The sequence below is a fragment of the Nycticebus coucang genome, chromosome 2, assembly GCF_027406575.1.
Source record: "Nycticebus coucang isolate mNycCou1 chromosome 2, mNycCou1.pri, whole genome shotgun sequence".
Classification (NCBI taxonomy): Eukaryota; Metazoa; Chordata; class Mammalia; order Primates; family Lorisidae; genus Nycticebus; species Nycticebus coucang.
The window spans coordinates 157,072,026-157,089,728 of record NC_069781.1 but is presented as its reverse complement, the minus strand read 5'-3'; the positions used below and the strand labels follow the sequence as shown (position 1 = coordinate 157,089,728).

Here is a 17,703-nt window from a genome sequence, read left to right as displayed (position 1 = left end):
TCTGGGGTATGAGATTTTAATCACATTGGTGGTACGTCTCTACAAGATGGAGACTAGAGGCCTCTGCTGATTTCTCAAACCCCACAGGTTGGAGACCCTGAAGTGGAGATCCTAAATCTCTCCTCAGCCTGTGTAAAAGTCACTTTAAACTGCTAAACTTTGCTGGGCAGAATCTTCCCCAGGAAAGTGCTTATCGCTGGGATCACTGCTGAAGTGGCTATCTACTTAACCAGTGTGCCAAAACTGATCTCACTTATGCCCCTGGGGGCTAAGGCTCCAAGGCGTCTCAGGCCCCCGCCTTTAGGCCACTCAGTCACTAGATTACTAGCTCTTGCCTGATCCTTTCTCTGCGACCCTGAGGGTGGAACTTGCCAGGGCACTTCTCCCACAGTGGCTCCGCCTGGCCCACGGCTGAACACTATTAGCTCCATCTGCCTCAGCAGCCCAGTCTGGGGCCCTAGACAATGCTTAGAGTCCTCTGCACTCTTGCCTAAGTTCTCCCAAGGTAGTTCAATGGAGTGCCAAATCCAAAAAAAACCAAAGCAGCTCACAGGTCAGGCCTTTTCCAGGTTGCAATCTCACTGTTGCTATACTTAACAGCTGCCAGCGGGATTAGACCGAACAAACACACACAGCCACTTGCCAGTTTTCTGCTGCTTTTGTCCTCCTCCTGGGGTCCAGAAGTCTCTCACTGACTCCCTGTGTCCTCAAAGGATTGTTTATGGGCAGATCCCACCAGCCAGAGATGCCTGGAGTCTTGTCTCCCCAGACTCACCGTGCCCAGTTGCAAGGAAGCTGTTACTCGGCCACCATCTTGCTGCTCCTCAGACCACTGTTTCTTAAAAATACATTCTTCCTTACCACTTGCTTAGATTCCTTTGAAGTGTCTATTTTACAGGAGGCATTCCATGGAATACATCCATGTACTAGCAGGGAATACGCATTTTATGCCATTTTGTGTGATTATTGTTGTTCTTGAAATTTAGAACCATTGTGTTAGAGACTGATTTTTGGCTTGATAAACATTATTCATACCTTTGTCTTTAGCTTTTGGTCAATGCCGGCTTACAGAGAATAGGAAAGTTGGTTAATCTTTGTTATCTTTGTAATATTTTGGCATTTTTTTCCCCATAAAGTAGATAAATGACTTTAAGATCATACTTAAAGGAATCAGAAAGATTGGAATTTGAACCTACTTGAATTCTATATTTTATTTTAGTCCAGCATTTTCTACCTTATCCTTCTGCATTTATAGGAAGGCAGGATTATTGCAGTGACTTTATCTATGGGACCATGGAGTAGGAGGCAGGAGTGAATTCATTCAAGTGAATGAGTGGGTTGAGAGGAATTCAGAGCCAGGAATATGGACATTAAAAAACTAGCAAGCAAGCAAACTTGCGGTCATGGCAAACAGGAGCGGTCATGCAAAACTGGTCCCCAGACCAGTAAGCAAACTAGAGAGGTTATTGTTTATTTTTCTATACTTTGTCAATTTAAAGGGGTATCCTTTGGAGATTATCTTTTCCTAGTTTAATATATTCTTTAAAAAATAAAAGTATTATAGATGTAAATGGTAATTTTAGTTTTGCTCATTGAAATAGCCTCAGGAATCCTATCCCAGTGTTCTAATTTGTGTGTGTGGGAGGGTGCAGGGTTATTATAGGTATCTAAAGTGAAGGGAAAGAATCCTGCCCTACAACACCCATTATTGGTGTTGTTTACCCTTGAGTTGGCTGGGCCATGTATAGTATTTTCGGTTTATTTTTTATAGTAACAGTTTCGTTGAGATTTAGCTCACTGCAATGTGTTTTTTAGGATTTAGCTTTCTTATTAATGTCCAGTTTTTTTTATAAGTTTATAAATTTTTAACAGCTTTAAAGTTTGCATTTATTAAAGGGCTCAAAGACATTTATATGCATATATTTGGTGCTGCTTTTTGGGAGAAGTTGTTTTGCTTGACCACTTCTGTCATAAATACTTTAACATACTAATATTTTATCTCTGAAGAAATCATGGTAGCCACTTATGTATTAGTGCTAGGATGGAGCAAGGAATAAGGGAGATAAATGATCCAAAAGAATACTGTGAAATTAGTTTTTATCCTCTCAGAATGAGGGGCATAAAATTCAAGCTTTTTGATTTCTGTTAAGAGTTCTTTTAATGTGTTTCTTCCTCCTTACCACTTTAGTATATCGAGTATGGACAGCAGTCTAGAGATCCTCCTGTGAAAATGCAAGGCTCTATCACAACCCCTGGAAGTATTGCACTGGCTCAGGCCCAGGCTCAGGCCCAGGTTCCAGCAAAAGCTCCTCTTGCTGGTCAGGTTAGCACAATGGTAACCACCTCAACGACCACCACTGTTGCTAAAACGGTTACAGTCACTAGGCCTACTGGAGTCAGCTTTAAGAAAGATGTGCCAGTAAGTAGTTTTATATTTTTTCTTTTCCAGGATTTATTGTTATTTTGTAAAATATCTAGTAGTGAGCCTGTATTACAATTTTATTATAAGCATAACACATATATACTAGAAAAAAGGTATAAAGACCAGCATTTCCCCTTTTGTATCTCCCCTCCCCGTATTTCTCAGAGGTAGGCACTATTAATAGTTTTTGCCCATGCTTACAGTGCACAAACATACCATGTGTGTTTTTTATACTAACTGAATCTGTATATGTTGTTTTTTCTGGGATTTTTCAAGGAAGTATTTCAACTTGCTTTATGTATTTCATTATCATTTTTAGCCTTCTATTAATACTACAAATATAGATACGTTGCTTGTGGCCACAGATCAAACTGAGAGAATTGTGGAACCCCCAGAAAACATTCAAGAGAAAATTGCTTTTATCTTTAACAATCTTTCACAATCAAATATGACTCAAAAGGTAAGCATGATGTTATAGTGCATAAATGCCCTTTCTTCTTTTTCCTAACGAGTTGAGGGATATATTTTTGACCCTTTGCAATAATCACTATAAAGGCAAGGGGCATTTGGGTATCCAGCATTTGGTTGTGGTTCTAATAAACATTGATGTTGTGTTTTGCAGTTAGCTATAGCGTTTTTGAAATAAATTTAACGTTCTCATGGTGATGGAAGGTTTAATTTGTACTTTCGGTGATAACTCATTTCCTCTCAGGTATTATCCATACTAGTTATTAAATCTTATTAACTGAGGTAGACATTGTGAAAAGCCTCAAGAATGATACTTGCCTCCTAAGATTATATGCCAAACGTTAGTTGACCTCTGAGCAATGTGGATGTTAGGGATGCCATCCCCCTACGTGGTCTAAAATCCAGGTATAATTTTTGACTCACCTAAAGCTTTGCTATTAATAGCTTACTAATGACTAGAAGCCTTACTGATAACATAAACATTCAATTAAAACATTTCGTATGTTATGTGTATGATATGATGTCTTTTATAATAAAGTAAGCTAGAGAAAAGAAAATGTCATTAAGAAAATCATAAGGAAGAGAAAATACATTTACTTTTAAGAGGGTAAGGTCATCATTAAGGAGTTCATCATCATTTTCATGTTGAGTAATCTGAGAATAGGAGGAAGAGGGGTTGGTCTTGTTGTCTCAAGGATGGCAAAAGTGGAAGAAAATCTATGTAAGTGGACCCACAAAGTTTAAATTGATGTTTTTGAAGGGTTAGCTGTACTTAGACATGTTGGTGTTAATCAGTAAGATTAGGCCAAACAAGTAGATTTTAAGATTTAACACAAGTACCATCTTTCAAAATCTCAGCATCATTGCCTGGGGGAAAAAATTGAGGTCTTCTGTATCCCTTTTGGAAAATTCCAACTTACAGATGATTTCTGGAGATGAAATTTTGGGAAAACAGTGTTGTTAGACCTGCTTGATGGCAGAATTGTAGATTTAGTGATTTAAAGTGAGGGGGCAGGGATTGCATGTTTGGGTTTTGCTTGTTTATTAAGACAAAGTCTCCTCATTCTGTTACATAGACTGGTACACTGTGGCACAGTCATAGAGCTCAAATGCAAACTTCTGAGCTCAAATGATTCTTCTGCTTCAGTATCCCAAGTAGCTGGGACTATGGGATGTGCACCACCACACCTGGCTAAGTTTTAAATTTTGTGTAGAGGGATCTCACTTGGTTGCATAGGCTGGTCGCGAACTCTTGGCATCAAGTGATCCTCCTGCCTCAGACTTCCGACATGCTGGGATTACAGGCATGAGCCACCAGTACTTGGCCTATGTGTACAATTTTAAAGCTAAAAATGACCATAGATGTTTCAGTCCTAAGCACCCACAGTTTGAAGTATAATTATGAATTTGAACATACTTTTCTTTATAGTATCTGTCTGTTGGGGAAGACAGCTATTTTAGCATCTAGTTAATTTGGCAGTGAATCATATGCAGTAGTCTATTTCACAGAAACTAAAACCTCATTTTATCATTGTGTAATTTTGTGCTTCTAATATATTGATTTGCTAGGTTGAAGAGTTAAAGGAGACTGTGAAAGAAGAATTTATGCCTTGGGTCTCACAGTATCTGGTTATGAAGAGAGTCAGTATTGAGCCAAATTTTCACAGCTTGTATTCAAACTTCCTTGATACACTAAAGAATCCTGAATTTAACAAGATGGTTCTGAATGAGACCTACAGAAACATCAAAGTAAGAGTTGGTTCTTATGTTTTCTTCTTTAATTGTTGCTTTGAATTTGTAAATAGTTGATTGTAGAGGTAGAATTTTTGCGTTCTTCCTTATATATCATCTGTATTAGGTATCTATGGAAATTGCTGTAGGTTTTGTTTTAGTCTTATAAGCATACCATATTTTTGTTGTTGTTTTTGAGACAGCTCTGTCCCCTGGCGTCATCATAGCTTTTAGCAACCTTGAACTCTTGCCTCAGTTTTTCTATTCCCCCCCCCCCCCCCCCGTAGAGAGAGAGTCTTACTCTTACTCAAGCTGGCCTTGAACTCCTGAGCTCAAGCAGTCTACCCTCTTCAGCCTCCCAGAGTGCTAGGATTATAGGCATGAGCCACTGCACCTGGCCTGTAGTCCCTCTTCTTAAAATAGAAAAATCACTGTATGGATGTATATTACTATTGGACATTTAAGTTGTTAATCATGTTAACTAATATAAACAATACTATAGTTTGTGTCTGTAGTCAAGTGCTTGATATGTCTAGCTCTTTGTGGAATAGCTGTTGTCTTAGATTCTTTGTTGCTTATTTTAATGTCATAATCTTTAATGAGGTCACACTTATTCTATAATTCGTTTTAATTTCTAAACTGTCACATTTCTTAGGAGGAAAATCTTCTGTTAGAAAACAGTGTGAACTAACAGTGTGATCATTCTTTGCTTGGGACATTGGTTTAGGAACCAGCACTATATTTAAACCTATAGATGGGAATTTTCCTCATTCTTGGTTATGCTGTAGTGTGAAAGAATTCCTGGCCTTTTCTCTTGCACAGCTGACTTACACCATTCTGCTGTTCCTATATGGAATTAAGGAGCATGAGTATATTCAACTTTTGTTATCTGATAGCAAGGATGGTTGGGATGTATGAATGTTCCCACATATACTCTGGTGCAGAAAGTTTCAAGATCTGTTTTTTAAACAAAAATTATATATAGCCATAAAGTAAGAGGTAGCATGTAGTAGATGGGTGTATATATATGTCTTCATGCCTGCACTTAAATACTGTCCTTTGCTGGCTTTCTCTTAGAAAAAGAAGAACTGGATTATCAATTAAATGGGTTGTCTTTTCTAGAAATTTTGAAAGAAGTATATAAATAGTATAGTATACTGTATTTTAGGAAGTTTCTTAGTTGACTCTAGAGAAGTGTTAATGACCGGGATATGCTGAAGATTGCAATAGGCGGCTATCTTATTTATATTCTTCCGCATGCCTGCCTTGAGGGACTTACTAAGCATAGCTGTAATCTTTATTTGAATTGGAGTTAGCCCTTCAAAATAGATTTGCAGTTGGGTCTCTCCCTCAAACCTAGATACAATTTTCAGAGTTTTAAAATACTTTTTAGTAGTAGGATACCTGACACTTTCAACTTTGTGTGGTTTTTATATAATGTATTTGTATTAAACTAAAAAAATAACATATAAAGACTTTTTATTTTTGAGTCAGAGTCTCACCATGTTGCCCTGGATAGAGTGCCTGTGGCATCACAGCTCACAGCAACCTCAAACTCTTGGGCTTAAGCGATTCTCTTGCCTCAGCCTCCCAAGTAGCTGGGACTTACAGGCATACATCACAACACCCGGTTGTAGTTGTCATTGTTGTTTGGCAGGCCCTGGTTGGGTTCGAACCTGTCCGTGTATGTGGCTGGCTCCCTAGCCACTGAGCTACAGGCACCAAGCCATAATAAAGACTATTTTTAAAGGTAGAAATGGTAATGTTGAATAATGAGCACATCAAAATGATCTTTGTGAAGTAGATCTACTTTGGGGCTTATTTTCAGAAATGGTGGCTTTTTTCGAGCTCATTCTTTTATTGTGGTAAAAAGCACATAACATAAAATTCACCATCTTAACTATTTTTAAGTGTACAGTTTAGTAGTGTTCAGTATATTGATATTGTTGTGAAAAAGATCTCCCAAAGCAACACTGAAACTCTGTACCCATTATCAATAATTCTCTTTCCTCAATCCCTCTTCCCCCAGCCCCTGGTAACTACTATGTTACTGTTTCTGTCAATTTGACTGTAGACACCTCAGATAAGTGGTACTGTACAGTATCTGCCTTTTTAAAAGATTTATTTTTTAGGGACAGTCTTGTTCTGTCACCAAGACTAGAGTGCAGTGGTGTTACCACAGCTCATTGAAGCCTCAAACTTCTGGGCTCAAGTGATCCTCCTTCCTTAGCCTCCTACAGGTGTGCCACTGTGCCTGGCTAATATTTTTATTTTTTGTAGGTGGAGTTGGGCGTGTGTGTTTGTGCGTCTCTCTCTCTCAATATATTGCTGAGGTTGTTCTCAAATTCCTGGCCTCAAGTAATCTACCTGCTTCAGCTTCCCAAAGTTCTGGGATTATAGGAATGAGCCACTACACCCGGCCCACTGTACTTGTCTTCTATTTCACTTATATAACGTCCTCAAAGTTCATCCATGTTGTAGTATGTGACAGCATTTTCTTTTATAAGGCTGAATAGTATTCCACTGTATGTATGCACTACATTTTATTTATCCGTTCTTCTGTCAATGGGCATTTGGGTTGCTTCCACCTCTTGGCTGCTGTGAACATGGGTGTGCAAATATCTCTTCAAGATCCTACTTTCAGTTTTTTTGGTATATGTGGGACTGTCCTATCATAGTTCTATTTTTAACTTTTTAAGAAGCTACCGTACTCTTTTCTGTAGTGATTACACCATTTTACAGTCCCACCAGCAGCGTGTAAGAGTTCCAATGTCAAAGTGGTGCGTCTTTATCTTGCATTTGTTTGATGACTTGTTCGTGTTTCTTATTCATTTAGATCTTCATTTTTATAAGGTGTCTTTTCTGGTCTTCTGTCAATTTTCCTAATAGCTTACATCAAGAATTCTTTATACATTCTAGATAATGAGCTCTTTATTGGTTATATTTGTTACAAATATCTTATTCTATATGGTTTCCTGACTTGGGATCACCAGGCTTTCCATTGGCCAAGGGGGGAAGGCCCAGAAAGCTGGGTTGTCAGAGGGAACCCCTATCCTCATCCTCCTCATCTCCCGCTTGGGTAATGGGACTGCTGCTATGGCAGTAAATGGCACTGATTCCACTTTTGCATTGTGGCTGCCGCACTGGCTGCAGCGGGAATTGGAGGGCAGAGAGGAAGGCAAGATGAAGAAATGATGGCTTATAGTAGGATAATGAGGAATTCCTAAAGATTCAGTTAAGAATTTTCCTTTATAAGCTCATTCCCATATCTTTCTTAATCTTGTACTATTTCAGGTGCTCCTGACCTCTGACAAAGCTGCGGCCAATTTCTCAGACCGTTCGTTGCTGAAGAACTTGGGACATTGGTTAGGGATGATCACATTAGCTAAAAATAAACCCATCTTACACACTGTGAGTTTTAACTAAAGGGTTATGTAAAGTTTGGAAATGTTTATGCAGCATATTGTGACAAATTTTTCACTTTGGAGCTATTTTAATGATTATTGAGTTTTTGTAAGATTTTGGCCCATGTTTTGAATTCCTGATTATACCTTTGGGGCCTTCCATCTTTTAGGATTAAGAACATGCCCCCAAGATACGCTTTTCACACCTCACCGCCTTTTTGATAAGGCAAGACTTGGATATTAGGTTTGACTCCTGCATTCCTGATGTTGGGGGATGAGCTTAGCAAAATACCTTTGTTTGAGTAGTTCATAAGGGCTTTTGAAGCCCTTTTTTTCCTTAGCCTTTAAAAATATTTTTTTCAATTCTAGGACTTGGATGTGAAATCTTTGCTGCTAGAGGCTTATGTTAAAGGACAACAGGAATTGCTCTATGTAGTGCCCTTTGTTGCCAAAGTCTTAGAGTCTAGCATTCGTAGTGTGGTGAGTAGATTTTAATATTTTATTCATGGCTAATTTTAAGGGTCAAGAGATAATATCCTTAGTTCTTAAGAATTTAAAACTGGTGAGTTGTGTTTTCCTCTGTGAAGTTTGATATTTCTAATTTGAGAGGCTAGGTGAAATTTTAGAAAAGATTCTAATTAATGGTTTTGGGTTTTAGTGCTTTTCTGAAATATGATATAGGTAAGGATGGCTAGGGGTCCGCATTGGTATAAATGTTAACTATGTCACATGATGCAAATTAATGCTTTGGGCCAGCTTAATATAATAGCTTCCCCCCCACCCCCAGGTTTTTAGGCCACCAAACCCTTGGACAATGGCAATTATGAATGTATTAGCTGAGCTACATCAGGAACATGACTTGAAGGTAATTTGTTGTTACTTTATCTTTTGGAATATTCTCTGCCTTCACATTAAAATTTATGGTAAAGGCAGACAAAATATTTTAGCAGAAGTACTATAACAACTGAGTTGGGAGTAGAGTATATTATGAATAAAACTAAATTTTTCTTTTTAAAATTCTAATCAAAATACTGGAATTATGCAGTTAAACTTAAAGTTTGAGATTGAGGTCCTCTGCAAGAACCTTGCGTTAGACATCAATGAGCTAAAACCTGGAAACCTCCTCAAGGATAAAGATCGCCTAAAGAATTTAGATGAACAACTCTCTGCTCCAAAGAAAGATGTCAAGCAGCCAGAAGAACTCCCCCCCATTACAACCACAAGTAAGTGTGCTAATTATTCTAGACATTTGTTAGCCAAACTGTTCTCTTAAATGGTACATTTCCATGAATATAGGGAACTATAATTTTCCTACATAATATGGTGCTAAAACTTGTATACTTTCTTTATAAGCCTTCTAAATTATCAAGTAAATGCTGAGTAGGCATTTTGTCAACTTACTAGATTTCATCCTAGCAATTCATAGGCATTCTTAACTAAATATGAATTATTCAGTTCCTCATACCCATTGTCAGGTTTGGAGATCAGATATCAGGTTCATGTGTTCCCTGGTTTTGGTTCCTGGTACTGAAGAGTGGTTAGTGGTACCAAGTTCAGGAAACAAATGAGCAAGTCAAACGGATGGAAACAAGTAAAAGTGCAAACATATATTAAAGTATAGTACCTCCCAGAGAGAGGATGCATCAATCTCCACAAGAGGAGAAGACCCTGAATTTAAACATAGTATAGAAAGTATAGTACACTCTTAAGTTAGTAGAGAGCAGACTACTCCAGTAAGGAACAGCAACTCTTGAGGGTTAGAGTCTGTACTTTTGTGCTAATCCCTAATAATATTTTAAACTGAGGGTGGAACATTCATGTGTTTTCTGTGAAAGGGCTAAAGTGTTCCCAGAACTGGGATCCCTCCCCTTTCCTGACCTTATAGGGTAACTTCTTAGGGTTGCTATGGCATTTGTAAACTCTGATTTTTTTACTGTATGAATGAAGGTAGGTCACTTGAGGACACTGTCACCTTGTTAAAAGCATGCTCCAAAATGATCACATTTCCAGTTTGTGATTTCTCTGCCTCCTTGTGCTTGGTCAGTCCTTGGAGACCCTCCGTAGTAGACCAAACATCTGTTCAGTCCTTGGATATACCCCTTGGGCTAGACATCTGGTTAATTTGTTCTTTTTGGTAGACAAAACCTCTCCTAGTGCCATGTGCTCCTCTTCCTCCCTCTTTTCCCTGCCTAACACTGTGTAGGTCAGGTTATCTCTTGTGTTGTTTGAAGTCTTAGAAATAATTGTATGGCATAGTGGCCTGTAGTATTCCTCAACTTTGGGGGACAGTCAGACAGGTAGAACGTATTATTTTGTCTATATCAAGAGGATTGGAGGTGTGGTGGTGATGACAGTATGTGTAGGGGTTTTGAGTGACAGGGCAATGTGATTAGAATAAATCTGCTTTTCTTTCTCTCAGTCCCTAGCAGCCAAGAATCCCCAGGTAAACCAGAAGGCTACCTTGAAAATAGACCTGTCACATATAGAAGATCTAAGCCCATAAGACTTGGGCCCACTAATGTGGCATAACCACTTAATTTCTATACTGTGGGGCACTGCCAGGGCACAGTTTTAATGTTTTGTTTATATCTCCGTTAAAATAACAGAATATCCCTTTCAGGGTGGGAAAGATAATCCCCAATCCCAACCCAATTAGTGTAACTAATTGATGACCACTCACTATCTAGCTAATTTTATAGTAAAGTCAACAAATCTGCTCTTTTTATCTCTTATTACTTTTAGCAACTTCTACTACACCAGCTACCAGTACCACCTGTACAGCCACAGTTCCACCACAGCCACAGTACAGCTACCATGACATCAATGTCTATTCCCTTGCAGGCCTGGCGCCACACATTACTCTAAACCCAACAGTAAGTAAATACTGCTCCATTCCCTTAATTCCTAGTTTGTGACAAAGTGAACCGTTTGGTTACCTTCTCTCCCCTTTTCCCATTCCCTCTAGATTCCTAGGTTGTAGACTTTTGTCAGAGAGAGTAGGGGTCTGAAACTGTTGTGTAGCATAATTTTACTTCTCTTAAAAAAATAGTCCAAGTGACAAGACATTGTTTATATTGGTTCCTCATATCCAGTAAGTTAAAAGGACAAGGTTAGTATTAGGGTATAAATTGAACCTAAGATAAAAGATCAGAAATGGTCTTTCAGGTGAAGCAAAAGACTTCAGTGGGCACGGTTGCTTGCTGTTCCAAAGAATTATTTGCAGCAGTAATAGGTTTTTTTGTTTGTTTGTTTGTTTTGTTTTTTTTTTGAGATAGAGTCTCACTATGTTGCCCTTGGTAGAGTGCGGTGGCATCACAGCTCACAGCAACCTTAAACTCTTGGGCTTAAGCTATTCTCTTGCCTCAGCCTCCCAAGTGGCCGGGACTACAGGCACCCGCCACAATGCTTGGCTATTTTTTGTTGCAGTTGCCATTGTTGTTTAGCTGGCCCGGGCTGTGTTTGAACCTGCCAGTCTTGGTGCATGTGGCTGATGCCGTAACCACTGTGCTACAGCCACCAAGCTAGCAATAATAGTTTTTGTAGGAAACCTTTTTTCTGTAAATTTGATTTCTCTTCACATTTTTGCAAGCTAATAAAGGAGTTGCTATTTTTTAAGAGTATGTGAGCCATAAATTTCATGGAAACAAGTAGGTGTCTTTAAGCAGCTAATACATCTTATTATGAACAGTTTGCCCATTAAACTTAAATTTTTAAAAATGATGTATACCTGTCACCGTGTATCACAGGACATATTGAGTGCCTTCCCCTCTGTTTACCCCAGCTTCTGTTTCCTGAGTTTTCATTGGTTGATTTTAAGTAGAAATTCATAGTTTTTAGAAATCTTGAAGTGATTTCCAACATTGTAGGTATAATGCAATTATCAGTAGAAATTGGGTTGTTTCATTTAAACAAGATATCAAGCTATTGATTTATTTTGCTTTTTTCCCTGCCTAGATTCCCTTGTTTCAGGCCCACCCACAGTTGAAACAGTGTGTGCGTCAAGCAATTGAACGGGCTGTCCAAGAGCTAGTTCATCCTGTGGTGGACCGATCAATTAAGATTGCCATGACTACTTGTGAACAAATAGTCAGGAAGGATTTTGCCCTGGATTCTGAGGAATCTCGAATGCGAATAGCAGCTCATCATATGATGCGTAACTTGACAGCTGGAATGGCTATGATTACTTGCAGGGAACCTTTGCTCATGAGTATATCTACCAACCTGAAAAACAGTTTTGCCTCGGCCCTTCGCGTAAGTTGGTTATTCCTTGGTGTAGTACAGAAATTCTTAATAATCACTGTATTTGGCTCATGTTTTTCTTCTTTTAGATTATAAATTTTGTTGAGGCCAAGTATCATGGTTTATCCTCACCCCTCTTCACTGTTGTATTCTGCAGCACAATGTTTGGCATAGTCTAGATATCCAAATATTTGTTGGTTTAAATGAAGATTTCGGGCTGGATGCTGTGACTCAGACCTGTAATCCCAACTCTTTGGGAGGTCAAGATGGGAGGATTGCTTGATGCCAGGAGTTACAGCACCACCCTGAGCAACACAGTGAGACATTGTCTCTACGAAAGATTACGTAATTAGCCAGGTGTACTGGTGTGTTGGTGTATACCTGTAGTCTTAGCTGCTCAGGAGGATATGGCAGAAGAATTGCCTGAGCCCAGGAGTTCAAGGTTGCAATGATTGTATTCTAGCTTGGCTGTCAGACCATAGCCCATCTCATAGACAGACAGACAGACAGACAGATAGATAGATAGACAGACAGACACAGAACAGACCTTGGCTTATAAATAGAAAGAAAGAAGGAAGGAGGGACAAAGGAAACAATTTAAAAAGAAAATATAGTAAGTTAATGATCTCATTTCTTTTAACCACAAAGAATTTAGATTAAAGTAGTTTGAGTAGGATACTACAAAATAATTGAAAGTGACATTGCATGAACACATACAAGCATATATTCTTTCTTCAAGTGACTTAGTTACTAGACTTGAGTCTCAATGTCATGGTTATTAATAAAAGAAACTGATAGATGTTCAGAGCATGTTTATCTTGCAGATGAGGAAGCTGATTTAACTATTTCAAGGTCACAGCTGTTAATGGATTTCCTACTATATTATCGGTCTATATCAACTTCTAAATTTTTTTCCTCTCCGTACCTCCCCAGACTGCTTCCCCACAACAAAGAGAAATGATGGATCAGGCAGCAGCCCAGTTAGCTCAGGACAATTGTGAATTAGCTTGCTGTTTTATTCAGAAGACTGCAGTAGAAAAAGCAGGCCCTGAGATGGACAAGAGATTAGCAACTGTAAGTGTTTAGCTTATGCTTTTCAAGTTTTGTTTTCTTTTAGGTTTAAGAAAGTGCCTTATAACAAGAACCTCAGTGACTTTTTTTGTTTGCAGGAATTTGAGCTGAGAAAACACGCCAGGCAAGAAGGGCGCAGATACTGTGATCCTGTTGTATTAACATATCAAGCTGAGCGGATGCCAGAACAAATCAGGCTGAAAGTGAGAATTAGGGCTCTGTCTCTCCCTTTCTTAACTTGGTGTTTTTTATATTCTTGTTGCTACAGGGACTAGGACAGTAGGCAGGTTAAATGTGGTTTTTGAGAAAGCAGCTTACCTTAGTAGCATTTCACTTAAAGGCCTTAAAGGCTGCCTGTTCTGTAAGGTATAGAAATAGCTTAGATTCTCTCACCTCTCAGTTTGTTGAACTATAAAGTTCTTGTGCCTGTTAATGTATATGTATCCCAACTGAGGCTTCTTTAAGTTACATTTTTTGGTGTTAAGTGTTTTTATTCATGATTGCTTTTATTGATCCCAACAAGGTGGTGAGAAGTCTGATAGAATTTACCAACTCCAAGGGAAAGTTGAAGTGGTACAGTCCTGTTCAAAGCATTTCCCAACAGAAAGTGAATTTATAAGTTCTTTACAGGATTCAGGGAAATAGGAAACTCTCTTCTGAGCTATGTGTGTGCACATGCATGCTCATTCATGGCTAGTATGTGTTGTGATGACTCTTACGTCATTATATTCTCAAAACTCCTGTGCTTACCTACACAAAAACTTTCCACTTTCAAAAAAAGTTTATATTGGTTATGGCACCAGCCACATATACCAAGGGTGACGGGTTCAAACCCACCTGGGCCAGCTAGACAACAATAATAGCTGCAACGAAAAATAGCCGGGTGTTGTGGCAGGCGCCTGTAATCCCAGCTGCTTGGGAGGCTGAGGCAAGAGAATTGCTTAAACCCAAGAGTTTGAGATTGCTGTGAGCTGTGATGCTACAGCACTCTACCAAGGGCAACATAGTGAGTCTCTGTCTCCAAAAAAAAAAAAAGTTTCTATGGATTATGGAGTGAATCCTATCAAAATATGTTTTCTTCTTCCAAGGTTGGTGGTGTGGACCCAAAGCAGCTAGCTGTTTATGAAGAGTTTGCACGCAATGTACCTGGCTTTTTGCCTACGAATGACTTAAGTCAGCCTACAGGATTTTTAGCTCAGCCCATGAAGGTAAATACTTATTTTGGTTTTGATTGAGAATTTAAAGTTTAATTTTAATGTTTTGGACATTTAATACGTCACTTGCCTCTTGGGAGCTTATGTTACAGAGGAAAAAAAATAGCCACAATTGTTGAGTTTTAAGTACCAGATTAGCATGGCATATAGGGGATTTATTTATTTTTTAATCCATGAGGTTGATTGAATTGTAATATTTGGCTCAGAAAAATCTGTATAGTAACACCATGGTGTCCCTTTTGAAAATAATAGGAATTTCCAAAATTTTGCAAGTCATTTACAGAAAATTTGGAAATACAAGGAAAAAAATTTCCCCCTGACATTTGAGAGTAAGTTGCAGACTTGATGTCCCCTTCACTCCTGAATCTTTTAGCTTTTACTTTTTACAAAACATTTTTTTGTGTGACCACAGTATACCCGTTAAAATGAAAAATTAACACTAATCCCTTGCTACTCTCACTTAGACCTCGTTCGTGTTTCACCAAGTGTCCCAGTAATGTATAGCAAAAGGCCTATGTTAGAATCATTTCTCCTAGTTGTCATGTATTTAAAATCTCCCTTATTTCATCCTGGTGTAGATCTTTGGTTTTCTTCATCTTTCATCACTATGGCACTTTTGAAGATTATAGGCTAGCTATTTTCTAGAATGGCCTGATTTGGGATTTTTTATCTAGTGTATTCTCATGACTAGATTTAGGTAATGTATTTGGACTGAGCACTGTATTTTTGTGATTTGTAGCACTTACTTAGGCTATAGAAAGCTTATTAGATGCCATAAATGGTGCTGCCCTCAGCCTGTCCCATTTTTGGTGGTACTTGCTGTGATTACTTGATTATGGTAATAGCCAGGTTTTCCACTGTGAAGTGAAGCATGCCTTCCCCTATGTTTGCTTTGCACTGCCTTACATAATACTATTAAGACTGAGTGGCCTAAGAAGAGGGAATGGAAGCAAACTTTCATGTTTTGAAGAAAAAGGAAAAGAGAGTAAACATACTATTTACTTCTATTTGGTACCTGTCCCGATGAAAAACCTTAAAGTTTTTTCTCTTTTTGGTTATTTCCTTCTCTAAAACAGCAAGCTTGGGCAACAGATGATGTAGCACAGATTTACGATAAGTGCATTACAGAACTGGAGCAGCACCTACATGCCATCCCACCAGCTTTAGCCATGAATCCTCAAGCTCAGGCTCTTCGAAGTCTTTTGGAGGTTGTAGTATTATCTCGAAACTCTCGGGATGCCATAGCTGCTCTTGGATTGCTCCAGAAGGTTGGTTCTTAAGCTGTCACTTTTAGGAGAAGCTAGGCTTATAAATATTTAGTGACCTGAATCATTGTTTACATACTTAAAAGTAGTTATGCTTAAGATTTAAAACATTAATATAAATCAAGTTAAGATTTTCTTTAAAAGAAAAAGTTTCTTTTAAAAAAGTTTTAAAGTTTAAACTTTAAAAGCTAACCCTTTGTATTTTGAGGAACAAATTGATCCAAGAATTTGGGTAATTATGCAGGGTAAGTGGGGAGCCCTGGATTTTGACCGTATAGGGTCAGCAGAGCATTTTATGATAGTGAAGAACACAGAATGAGCTTAAACTAAATAAAACTTACAGAGTGTGTGTGTGTGTGTATTAGGTGACTGAAAAGGATATTTGGAGAGTGGAGAGGATATTATTGAGGCTTTATAAGGTATATTGTAGTTTGCATTGAGGTTTGGTTTTTGGCTTTGATATTTGGGCTGAGTAGTATGTTTTCTATGGTTTTGAACATTTTCTTTCTCCCATAGGCTGTAGAGGGCTTGCTAGATGCCACAAGTGGTGCTGATGCTGACCTACTGCTGCGCTACAGGGAATGCCACCTCTTGGTCCTAAAAGCTCTGCAGGATGGCCGGGCCTATGGGTCTCCATGGTGCAACAAACAGATCACAAGGTTAATAGCCAGTATTGGACTGCCCTTTAATATATATGGCCCTGCTTAAGTCCAGAGGTTTCCCTTTTTTTCTGGAAAGTAAATAGAACATATGGACTTCCTAATTCTCAGAACTAAAAATTGTTAAATAGTTGTTTTTTTTTTTTTTTTCTGTCTGGTCTCCATTTTCTTCTCATGGATAAAGAAACCCAGTACCTTGTTTGGGGGAATAAATTATAGGTCATTGTTTTAAAAGGCTTCCGTGATGTTCATATGTAAATGTTTTAATGCCTTAAATGGAATCTTGTTTCCTAGAATTTCAAAGCAAAGCCTGGGCTGTCTGTACTTCATTACTGGCTGTTTGAAACTTAGATATTAATTTGCAGTTGATTCTCTAGGGTTCCTTAATTCGGAACAGTTTCCATCAAATAAAGTGGAGTCTTTATGTTGCCTGATACAGTATGGTGAGTCCATATGAATAAAATACTGAATTTTTCTAGGTGCCTAATTGAATGTCGAGATGAATATAAGTATAATGTGGAGGCTGTGGAGTTGCTAATTCGCAATCATTTGGTTAATATGCAGCAGTATGATCTTCACCTAGCTCAGGTATGGAAGAAATTTATTTGAACTGACCAAAGAACCCAGGAAGTATGTTTTCTTTCTCACATTATTTTCTCTGTGTTGCCAGTCAATGGAGAATGGTTTAAACTACATGGCTGTGGCATTTGCTATGCAGTTGGTAAAAATCCTGCTGGTGGATGAAAGGAGTGTTGCCCATGTTACCGAGGCAGATCTCTTTCATACTATTGAAACCCTCATGAGGATTAATGCTCATTCCAGAGGCAATGCTCCAGAAGGGTGAGGATGAAATGCTTTGGGGTCCCTGTGCATTTATAGTTTCCTGTGAGCTTTAGAAATCAATGTGCATGCAGATTTACACTAACATTACTTGTTATAACTGCTGTATCTATAATATGTAGGAAGCTTTGATGAGGCCTAATATTGTCCTTTGAAGTATGAATGCTTGACTAACTGCTAAGCCTTCACGACCTAGAGCAGTATATACAGTACTAGGCTTGATGTTTGACTCCCAATTTTAAGCCTTGGTTATGCTACTTTTTTTTTTTTTTTTTTCTTTTTTTTTTTTTTGTAGAGACAGAGTCTCACTGTACCGCCCTCGGGTAGAGTGCCATGACTTCACACGGCTCACAGCAACCTCTAACTCTTGGGCTTACGTGATTCTCTTGC

The 17,703-nt window shown here is 38.5% G+C and overlaps 1 protein-coding gene and 1 non-coding gene across 8 annotated transcripts in view; both read left to right on the top strand.

Moving 5' to 3' along the window:
* Positions 1 to 17,703, top strand: part of CNOT1 (CCR4-NOT transcription complex subunit 1) — a 116,904-nt gene that overhangs the window by 83,085 nt on the left and 16,116 nt on the right. For all 7 annotated transcript variants that reach the window (XM_053603021.1, XM_053603056.1, XM_053603031.1 and 4 more), the window contains exons 23-38: positions 2,189 to 2,419; positions 2,742 to 2,882; positions 4,460 to 4,639; positions 7,916 to 8,032; positions 8,395 to 8,505; positions 8,813 to 8,890; positions 9,071 to 9,248; positions 10,768 to 10,898; positions 11,980 to 12,276; positions 13,198 to 13,338; positions 13,434 to 13,538; positions 14,424 to 14,543; positions 15,626 to 15,817; positions 16,331 to 16,473; positions 16,953 to 17,061; positions 17,144 to 17,313. In XM_053603021.1, the coding sequence (XP_053458996.1) occupies positions 2,189 to 2,419; positions 2,742 to 2,882; positions 4,460 to 4,639; positions 7,916 to 8,032; positions 8,395 to 8,505; positions 8,813 to 8,890; positions 9,071 to 9,248; positions 10,768 to 10,898; positions 11,980 to 12,276; positions 13,198 to 13,338; positions 13,434 to 13,538; positions 14,424 to 14,543; positions 15,626 to 15,817; positions 16,331 to 16,473; positions 16,953 to 17,061; positions 17,144 to 17,313 (2,444 nt within the window). The remainder of the gene's footprint in view (positions 1 to 2,188; positions 2,420 to 2,741; positions 2,883 to 4,459; positions 4,640 to 7,915; positions 8,033 to 8,394; positions 8,506 to 8,812; positions 8,891 to 9,070; positions 9,249 to 10,767; positions 10,899 to 11,979; positions 12,277 to 13,197; positions 13,339 to 13,433; positions 13,539 to 14,423; positions 14,544 to 15,625; positions 15,818 to 16,330; positions 16,474 to 16,952; positions 17,062 to 17,143; positions 17,314 to 17,703) is intronic.
* LOC128580292 (small nucleolar RNA SNORA46) lies at positions 5,354 to 5,490 on the top strand. Its single transcript, XR_008378592.1, has one exon. It is a non-coding gene; the product is annotated as a small nucleolar RNA SNORA46 (small nucleolar RNA).